This window comes from Schistocerca cancellata, chromosome 4, assembly GCF_023864275.1.
Source record: "Schistocerca cancellata isolate TAMUIC-IGC-003103 chromosome 4, iqSchCanc2.1, whole genome shotgun sequence".
NCBI lineage: Eukaryota > Metazoa > Arthropoda > Insecta > Orthoptera > Acrididae > Schistocerca > Schistocerca cancellata.
Genome location: NC_064629.1, coordinates 423,186,550 through 423,197,499, shown reverse-complemented (window position 1 = coordinate 423,197,499; position 10,950 = coordinate 423,186,550). Strand labels below are relative to the sequence as shown.

The 10,950-nt window shown below is 37.9% G+C and overlaps 1 protein-coding gene across 1 annotated transcript; it reads right to left on the bottom strand.

The window, feature by feature from the left end:
• Positions 1 to 490: 490 nt before the first annotated feature.
• Positions 491 to 1,805, bottom strand: LOC126184232 (cyclin-dependent kinase 9-like). The gene is made up of 2 exons (XM_049926600.1): positions 741 to 1,805; positions 491 to 553 (listed from the first exon to the last, which is right to left on the bottom strand). The coding sequence occupies exons 1-2, from the start codon at positions 1,803 to 1,805 to the stop codon at positions 491 to 493; spliced, it is 1,128 nt and encodes a 375-aa protein (XP_049782557.1).
• Between the last annotated feature and the right edge of the window lie 9,145 nt (positions 1,806 to 10,950).

Below are 10,950 nucleotides of genomic sequence, written 5' to 3'. Positions count from 1 at the left end.
ATAGCACTGGATTGTCTACCACAGCACAAATTACTAAGTAACTTTCAGTCACAGAACACAATAAAACTGGTCTAATAATCCATCAAATGGATAGCAGAGAATGTAAAACACTTGCAATGAACACTTGATTTTATTGTCGTTACATTGCGTCAAAACTACAGACAACAGTCTAGCTAAATTACTTGTTAATTATGATCTTGAGAAACAGTGTATAAGACCAATGTTGGTTGAGATAAAAGCTTTGATTTACTTCTAGGGATATCACAGGCAATAATGGCATAGTCCTGTTGAATTAACAAACAACTTCACCAAAGAAGTACTGTAGAATTATGAATAAGGCACATTTGAATGTGTGATCTTTAGACAAGATAAATATTTTGAATTACCATTGCATCACAGACAATAATGACTAGTCCTGTAGAATTAATATACAACTAAACACAAGAAGAAATGAAAGTTTATGAATAAGACATATTTGAAAGTGTGATTTTTAGGTGTGGCAGAAGTTTTGAGGTACTGGTACTATTGCATAACAGGCAGCATCAGCATAATCCTGTAGAAAAAGTTTCAATTTAACACAAGAAAAACTGAAAAATTATGAATAAGGTCCATTGAAAGTGTGATTCTTAAGGCACAAGAATTTGATGTCCATTGTCTATTAATGCAATATATTAATGACTTTGCAGCCTTTCCTGCTGCTCCTATAACTTACGACCCTTACATTGAAGTGCCGCTGTTACACGCTTGAAGTTGCTTTCTCTATGTTGGGTCAACAACCTTGTAAGATCACTTGGCATAGGATCCGTCCAGAAGAAATTGTGGTCGAGGGCGGAGTTGGCATCGTACCGCTTTGATGGGTCGAGGACTAGCAGTTTATCCAAGAGATCACATGCATGTGGATCATTCACATATTGCCTTAGCCATGGCTTCACCTTGCGTCTTTGTCCCTGTGGCAGCTGAATCTTGTTGTACAATGGAAGTGATTGTACGCCAGGCCAAACTTCAGGAGTAATAGAACCACAAAGCTTTGAGATTATTATTAGCTGTGCCTGCTCACTGTTGCCTCTCATAATTGCTCTCCGTGTCCACAACTGAGCCATAAGGCAGCCAGCACCCCACATGTCAAGAGCTGACCCATAGTGACGGGCTCCAAGTAGAACCTCCGGTGGCCGGTACCACAGTGCCACAACTGGACTTGTATAACACTGCTTCTGTCCATATTCAGTATCACTAAACTCTCGTGCCAGACCAAAATCGGCTAACTTCAAGATACCGTCCTTTGTAATAAGGATGTTATTTGGCTTTAAATCTCTGTGAACTACCCTCTTGATGTGGATATAATACAACCCATTTAACAATTGCTGCATTATTCTTTTAATATCTGCCAGACTAATGTGTACTTTCAAATTACACAGCAGGTCAGCTAAATCATACTCACAAAATTCGAGCACCAAGTAAAATGAGAATCGCCGTCGATTGTGCAGGAGAATTTGGCTTTGGCAGACTTCAATTAAATCGATGACATTTTCATGCTTCAGATATTTCAGCAGTTTTATTTCCCTCAGTGCTGTCAGTGGAAATCCCTCCATTTCGTGAGGCACGAAAATTTTCTTCAGTGCGACAAATTTATTCGGATCATCCTTATGTCGCGCTTGAAATACTTCTCCGTATGTTCCTTCACCTATTTTTGCCACTGTCTGGTGTTTTGTAGCGTCATCGCAGTACGGAAAAACAAAATTTTCTCCAAATTTATCGGTAAAATTCTTCACAGGGCTCGTAGATCCACTTGCTCCAGCATTATCCATCTTCAATACACACTGCGACTGACTAATTCACTCACTAACTTTAGTCCGCACGAACAATCGAAATATCCACGAAGGCGTTTATACTTGCCACTTCGTGATCTACCAAGACACACTACGCTAGTCACACCGACATCTTGTCACTATTGCGTCCTTGAAACCACCTCAAATCAAATGTCTTTCCTAAGTAACCCTTATAATCACATATAACTGCTATTTTGCTGTACTTTTATTATCTGAGCTCTACACACTGTAAAGTAATCAGATTCCGTGTAACTGCCTTATGGAGTTGATCAAATTTCAATTTCGCCCAATTATTGTTCTGTCAAAAGTGTACGAATATCACCACCTTCGTCAAAAAAAAAAAAAAAAAAAAAAAAAATCGAGCGTCTAGGACACTAGTACAGTACAGATGAAAAGACGTGTGCTCACTTGCACACAGTTTTTGTAACAATGACGCAATGAATTACAACTTCAGACGTGTGTGCGTACAGTAGGCTAAGTTCCGTGCCACTAAGGTAGCTGCGAGATCAGGCAATAATAGTTGGAACGCAATGACGTGTACGACACGAGAAAATCAACGGATTTTACCGCTCTACTGGTGCACTGAATTCACAACGTCAGATAACACATTTAGTGGTCTGACCAAAAGCATTTTTAAAACGACATTATCGAATAGCACAGACTTTTATGACTGCACCCGTTTGCCCGAGTGCACGCTTCTGTTTTATCTCCAGCTGTAATACGTATGAATAACTCTTAAGACTGTTTCATTGGCATTTCTGAATAGAAAATGCGTTACCTAGGTTTGATAGTGTTCCAGGAGCATGACAAAGAATGCCGTTTTCGTGCTTTTTAGCTGTCGTGTGAACATAAAATCAGTGAAAAAACAGTCTAGATCGCGATGATTCTTTATTAAAATGACCGGCTTCAGCCTATACTTAGGCCATCTTCAGACAGCAACATCAGCTGCAGTTGACGATGCGTACAACAGCCAGTTGACCTCAGTCGCTGAAATTGCCAGTTCAACTGGCTGTTGTACGCCATTTTAATATCGTACCATCGTGATCTGGGCTACAGCTGTACACACGGACGCTACGGTCGCAGGTTCGAATCCTGCCTCGGGCATGGATGTGTGTGATGTCCTTAGGTTAGTTAGGTTTAAGTAGTTCTAAGTTCTAAGGGACTTATGACCACAGCAGTTGAGTCCCATAGTGCTCAGAGCCATTTGAATCATTTTTTTGTACACACGGAACATGCTTTACGACGTTAAATAACTCCAGTTTCCTTATGTGATCTAGGACGTCATCACTCACAGAAATAGATATAATAATATTTGACAGCGTCCTCTGAATTAATACTTTGTCAGAACTTCGAAACTGTCTTCATGTGCAACTATTTGCTATACTTGTTTCGGCCTCGAAACTTCAATTGGCTAATGGCGAACTATGTATTAAGTGTTTCGGTTCAGATTTTAATTGTACGGCTGTCGTTTCTACATTAAGTATTTCAAATTATGTGCGAAAGCGAAAGGCTTTTTAAATACTGTCTACTAACAACGAGGGCGGATTTCGTTTTAACTACAGTGAGTCGAGGGCGGATTTCGTTTTCACTACAATGAGTAGTAAAACAAAGCTGCACCGACAAGTATTCTGTCATCTTTGGGCAAATGTAAATTTCGTCCAATGTTGGCGTTTAAACAGGGTGACTTTTATTAATTTCTTGTACACAATTTGGTTTCATCGTTACAGAAAGTCAAGTCCAGTCGTCTTAGCACTATGTTCATTGTTGTTTACTTAGACTTTTAATTCTGTAATACCACTAATCAGGACATCTTCGGGTAACGCTGGCTTTTCATCGGAAAACCACGGGACGTATTTCGAGGTCGTTTAACTCAAAGTTGTCGGTACCGACATCTGACTAGCTAGCTGGTGTAGTACTTCTGTGACTAGTGTTATATGTTATTCTGAAGCATCGGGACAGAAGCCATCCTTTTTGCTACGATTAGTTATAATGAAACGCAAGGAAGTGCGGATGTGTTCAAACATCGTGCTCAGCGCGAGTAAGACATGAACTCAGCGCTTCTTACTAATTCGGTTACGGACGTAGGCACCAGTCAGGCCTACATTCCTGGAATTTTCCTCGAACTAATCTCTCGCATAGGTACACAGCTCGTATGTTGTCTCGCATTTTGCGCTTGTTTATTACGGCTCTTTCGTTTCGTGTATAGTGTAGCGTCCTGCAGCGAAATTAATTCGGAGGTATTTTAATCCGACTTCTGATTATATTTTCTCGTATATAAAGAACGCTCATTCTATTTCCTTTCATGTATCTTTCAGTACAATCAAATGCTATACAATATTTCACGTTTTAATAAAAAAACGTTAATGAAAGAACTACAATTAACATAAACTGAACAGTACTTCAGAAGTCGCCTGCAAATGCATGCCGCAATATTGTCAGGCTGACTAGACGTCCTTGTTTTGTCGGGACAGTCCTGGTTTTCACATAAATGACCTATTCGAGTAAATAATTCGAGACACATAATTGTCCCGGTTTTTAATCAAGAAATAAAGTGAATGTAATATTTTCTTTAATTAAAGATTTGCGGGAAACAAGTTTCCTAGACGTAGAACGGTATCGAAATATATATTTTCACAGTATATTGGTCTACCGGATTTGGTTTAACTCATCTCATGCGTAAAGAAAAAGTAAGAGATATATTGAAAAGAAAAGCAGGTATTACCTACCTTCGCCTCTAACCTTCCACTTTATGGCACTCGAGACCAATAAAACCAAAACCAAAGCAGGTATAAAGGAGCATCACATAATATAAAACATTTTGCCTAGCGGGACTGCAGCCTTGTGGAAGGTAATTTTGTGAAGAATGTGAGCGGCGCGGCGTGTGTTAGCAGCGCTTATTGAATATTATTTATCCGTTATGCACGCTTGCCCTAACTGTCTGAAATCTTAAATTTTAATATGAAACGTATAATTTGTATCTGATAATTGATTAGCAATATTACACAGTTTTTAGAATTAACAAATAGTACCTATGCACCCTAGTGACTAAACATTGCAGAAAACATATGGAGGAAGTCTTTTTTGGTTCTGAAGAAGACAAGTTTATTTATGTGTAGTATGCCCACATTTTCTCTTCCAATTCACAAAGTGAAGATACATTCTTGATACGGCGTTTTCAACTGCTGCATCATCACAGGCATTATAGATTTCAAAATATCACGATAACAAACAAGAAAGATAAGCGTGAGTGTAGTAATGAAATTAGGTGTAAACACAAGTGTCCAGGTTTTTTTTCTCTGAAATCTGGTCAGCCTAAAATAGGTAGTCCATATCACTACCTAAAGGCCAAAATTGTGTCTAGGTAGCATCGTCGATGCGCTATTACTGATTCGTGATGAAACTTAAGTATTGGTAGCTACAAAAGTTTAGTTATTAAAGCCCTTTCTTCACAATCGTTAGTATTTAATTCAGATGATTATGTAATACGTATTTGAATACGAGCTCGTAAGATGAACGCTGTTGGCAACTAAAACCCAAATAATCCCGATAAATGCTCCAATGTGATGTCATAGAAATCTCTCTGAATTTACTTAGCAGGTGGGTTCTAAAAGAATTCTGATGCCATTAAACATCTGCTCAATTGAACTGACCGCAAGGCACTCCAGGAAATATATCAATTCTGGTTACTCATACTGTTAAGTTGCACAAATGATACAAGCAATCTCGCCCCAATATACTTGCAACATTGATGGGATTTTATTTCTCGTCTGCGTTCGAATGAAACTAGATGTTATTGTTAAGGCGTCTCCCACTGTCCGTAATCTCTGCGTTCTGTAACTTTTTTTACGGTTGGTAAGTACAATGTTTCCAACATCAGTCTGAAGAACATTCTTAAGACATTCCACAGTAATGGTTTGTCAGAACCTGCGAGAACAACATCTTGGGAACTACGTCTTTCTGTTGTCGTATTAACGTAGACGTTAACTTCGTATAACAAAATATTACGGAATTAAGGACGCTATAAGTCAAAAGCAAATCAGTACCCTCTAAACTGTAGGTACCATTTGTGACTGGTTGGGGATGTCGATTAAGGATATCAAGAACTGGATCTGTTTTCATCTTTCACTCCGTTCCGTCTGATTCTAATGAAGAAACTGCTTGAAACTCTTAAATAAGAGTACGGAAACTTCATTTGCTATATCCGCTCTGACCTTGATGACACTCTGATGGTGTATACGAATGAAGATGTGAGATAATCATCTTGTTGACGTTAAAAGTCCCTGTTGTCATTTTTCCTGAGATTGCGAACTAAAACTGTTTTTCTTTTTATCACGTGGTGCGAGGCGGAAAAGCGGCGTTCAAACGGATAAAAAAATCCCGAACTCCCTATTTCAAATTGTTTGGCCCGCGCATGTGCTGAGGAATAAACCAGTAATAGCAGTGGCTAAAATGGTCACCAACATCACAACCATTTAACATGACATCCGATACCGACAAATAATTCGATCAAGTATATTTTTTTCGAATGAGACCATAATTTCAATAAATAATAATAATAACAACCGTTTCGTACGTCTAAGCTGAACAGAAGTTTCAATCGCATACAATAATAAGAATTGTGATTGAATCGATATCAGTGGTGGTATCCATACCCCTACCCCTCTCTATTCCGTGGCACATTAGTCATCACACGAGTTCCGCTGAAGTAAGTCTCTGGGATGTGGAAACGTATTACTTAAATTGACTGCATTCACAGAAGCGTGACGTAAAAATTAAACTTGCTGTAAAGGTTATCAGATCCTGCAGAGACCTTCAAACACATTGGTATCTCGACAGCCAGTTCACAACATATATATCGGTATTCATTAATGTCCTTTATCATCACTAATATTTCTCTACTCTCAAAAAGAGTAAAAAGCATGCATATAACAGCCAGACGAAAAATAATCTATACAAAGACTTCAATGGACTGACATTAGTACAGAAAGGAGTCTAAATGTTTTCATTGGGAAATAATTTGATAAAAAATTTCATCGCCTATTTCATTCCCTTAGGGGCTGAATTTCCATAAACAATGAAAGACGTATTTTTTTTAAATTTCTAACCGAGGAGTAAAATACTAATTTTCAAAGATGTAGCTTCAAAAATGCTTTAGTATGTAAAAAATTGTAAATTTGTGGTAAGGTCTTATGGGACCAAACTGCTGAGGTCATCGGCCCCTAAGCCTACACACTACTTAGTCTAACTTACACTAACTTACGCTATGGACAACACACACACACCCATGCCCGAGAGAGGACTCGAACTTCCGACGGGGGGAGCTGCACGGACCGTGACAAGGCGACCGAGACCGCACGGCTACCCCGCACGGCTTTAGTATGTCTTTAATACTGAATTATTTGCAAAACAAACTTGCACCCACTATTTTACCCCATTAATGGTTTAATTTCCAAAAAAGCTGAAACAGGTATTTTTTTAATTTCTTACCAAGAAATCAAGTATCAATTATGTAGTTATATCTTCAAAATTGGCTTAATATTTTCAAAAAGCCTTTCATCACCTTTAGGAGTGGAATTTCGAACAATCCCTTCTTAAACACCTACAATATAAGATCCACGCCCTCTTCAAATTTCAAGTTTCTATCCTTAGCGGTTTCGGCTGCGCGACGGTAAGTTACTGAATCAGTCTGGCCTATTTCACCCCCTTAGAGGTTGAATTTCCAAAAACAAAGACATGAGTATTTTTTAATTTCTAATAAAGAAGCCAAATGCAAATTTTCTTACATTTAATTTAAAAAATACTTGCATAATGAAGCGTTTCCACAAAGAATTTCATCCCCTATTTCACCCCCATAGCCGCTGAACTTCGAAAAACAGTGACACACGCATGCTTTATTTATAACGGAGAAACCAAATGCATATTTTCATAGATTTAGCTTTGAAAGTGCGTTCATAATGAAATATTTCATAATACACTTCAGGTCCAATTTCATACCCTTAGGGATGGAATTTCCAAAAGCACTGGAACACGTATTTTCTTTTATATGAATCATAGAAGCCAAATACCAATATTCATGGAGGTAGCTTTAAAAATACTTTGCTAGATCTTTAATAATGATTTGTTTTTTAAAAAATATCACTCATTATTTCACCCCCAAAGGGATTAAATTCTCAGAAATGCTGAAACACGTGTTTCTTTATTTCTGACCGAGAAACCAAATACAAATTTTCGTAGGTGTGGCTTAAAAATTGCCGTAATAGCCATATATTTCCAAAAAAACATTGCATCCCCTATATCACCCCCTTAGGGTTGTAATTTCGAAAAATTGCTTCTTAAATGATGCCTACAGTATAAGATCAACACATTCTGCAAATTTAAAGTTTCTATCCTTAGGCGGTTTGGGCTGGCTGATGATGAGTAAGTGAGTGAGTGAGTCAGACAGTGAATGAGTCAGTCAGCTGGAACAATCACTGCCTTTTATATACATAGAGATAGATGTTTTGTGGATTACAGCTTGAAGCAGACATTTTCATCTGACTTCATTTCGTTGGTGAGCATGCCAGTTTAAATTTGTACTGCCACTATATCCAATCCAGGTCCACTGCGTGAAAAGCGTGAAACACTTTGATTCAGCTAAGGCGCGAATTAATTTGTATATTTATGGCATGAGTAAAATCCCAAGGATGGTGTGGCGTCAAATGATACGCCACTAGTGTGGAAAAGTGTTCTCGAACTGGCCTTGGATATGAAATCTAGTGATAACATAGTCTCAATTGGTAAAGTAGGTGGCAGACTTCAGTTGATTGGGAAAATATGGTTGGTCTTCAAAGGAAATTTCTACACAAAAATTCACGCGATCCATTCTGCAGTTCTCCTCGAGTGTGTGCGATACATGCAAAATAGGACTAACAGGGGATATAGGACGTGTCTAACGAAGGTGAACACAAAACGACTAATGGTTTTTTTCAACTATAAGGGGCATCACAGGGATGTTTGAACCTTTAGACGAGCGACTTTTTTCGTGCGTGTCAGATGCTAGCGTGTACATCAGTAGCCAACCGCTTCGCAAATTCCTCGATAACGTCAATGATCAGAAGCCCTGTGTATGATGAAGACTGCACATGTGCTGAAATAGGAGACCATGGTGCGTCTAAACATGGAAAGTTAACCATTTCTCGCAGTGCTATATTATGTTATAGTACGAAATTGGACTTTCTGCTTTGTTAAACTTTATTTCATAGTTTGCTTTGTTTTCGTGACACTGTCTGAAAGTTGCTTAAGGACTTAATTTTTTCCAGGAGTGTTATGTAGGACAGATCAAATATCTGAAACCAATAAATTATAGGTTTTACATTACGTGGTCTAAGAAAATTTCTATATCGTGCATAAATAAGAAAGTAAATACCGGTAGTTAAAAATAGGTGTATTAAAAAAAATTGTGTCAACAGTGAAAAAGTCTGCCCTGTCGAATTCAATGATAGGTGTTTCACTTTATTTGGCACTAAGGATGGAAACACGGCTCTACGTATAAAGTAAAAATGCATTTCTATATATTGTCTGATGTGTTCGTGTACACATACTTCCTTTAGGATATAAATATCAATGTTTTGAAATTTGTGGGACACTTTTCCTAGTCTTTCAGCTGTAAGCAGTGTGGGATATTTACCACACGACCTTTATCTAGAACATTCTTCATGCGTTTTACTTTTCGATGGGCCGCCCACCCTCTGACCTTGAAGTGTAAACAGGTAACGGCTATCGCGAAGCGATCTTTTTTTCCTTCTTTTTTTTTGACGTTTTTGTTATTCATACGGATAGAATTTTTGTACTTTTTCTATTGAAATAGTTATTAAAGAATTAGTGTTCAACAAAAAATCTCGCTTGCCGTGATGTGGTCTTCTGGTACGAATTAATAAGCACAAAATTTGGAATTTTGGTTCATACCAAAGTCACTCAAATGAATAGGCAGCCTTGCCCTCGAATACAGGAGTTTCTGTTACAGGTACATACAACATTTTCACATTTTTGTTTTATGATATTGCCGAAATACGAATCTTTGTTGTTTCACATCATGCAATGTGTAAACATAGTTAACACGAGGATGATACCTTCTTGATCTGAATGAATGTATAATGACACAGTTCGTAGTGGGCTAAGAAGTGGCAATATTTTTTAAAAATATATATGATCTTTTCAAAAAGAATTTTATGACAGCAGAATGTAACAATAAAACTGAAATGGTTCTTTCTGACTCGTTTGTTGTTACAGGTATTACTTGTGAACAGCACAATATCCAAAATCGCGATAGTAAATAAAACATTCAGTAACAATCCAGGTGGAAAATGTTGTCATTTGTAAACTAGTGGTGGACTCAGGGCGCAAGTAAGCATTAAAGAATGAAAAACGAAACTATCAGTTTCCAACCTAACCTAACCTTGAGCTACACTACAAAGTCTGTCAGAAATCGGAACCGAGATATAAGCTTTACCTTCGTTGTATGCGCCAACTCACAACGAAACTCACCCCACTTAACCTAGATCTCGGGATTCGCCAAACAGATCAGTTTCTCATAAACATCTGGATTTCACACACTGGCTAAACCAACTCACAACCAAACTGTCACCTTCGAATCTAACCTAGACCACTGATCAACCTATTACAACTTACATTTGGCCTCTGAGACGATATCATTTCAACAGAGACAGAAAACTGCTGTTTCTATCAATAACAGAAACGCATGTATGTGTAAAAACTTTAAAAAAAGTAATGAAGGGCCTCCACACAATACGAGTAATTCGTATGACTCTGTCACAACTAGTATCTAGTATTTTTTATGAATTAATCCGTATCCATCTGTCATCGCAACCAATATTTCGAGTTTCAGACGATTGCATTACAAACTATTTCTATAAAAGTCGTGAAGGTAATGTATATCAAGAACAGAAACGGCGTGATGCACAACGCGAGTGATTCGCATTTTTCACCGCAACCAAGATTCATATTTCAGTTGAAATAATTAAAATATTGTCACTCAAAAGATGCATTAGTGCTAAATGTATGAATAAGATGAAAGGCTATATTCAATGAGTTTGAAACCACTGCCATAATTCCTACTTTATAAGAA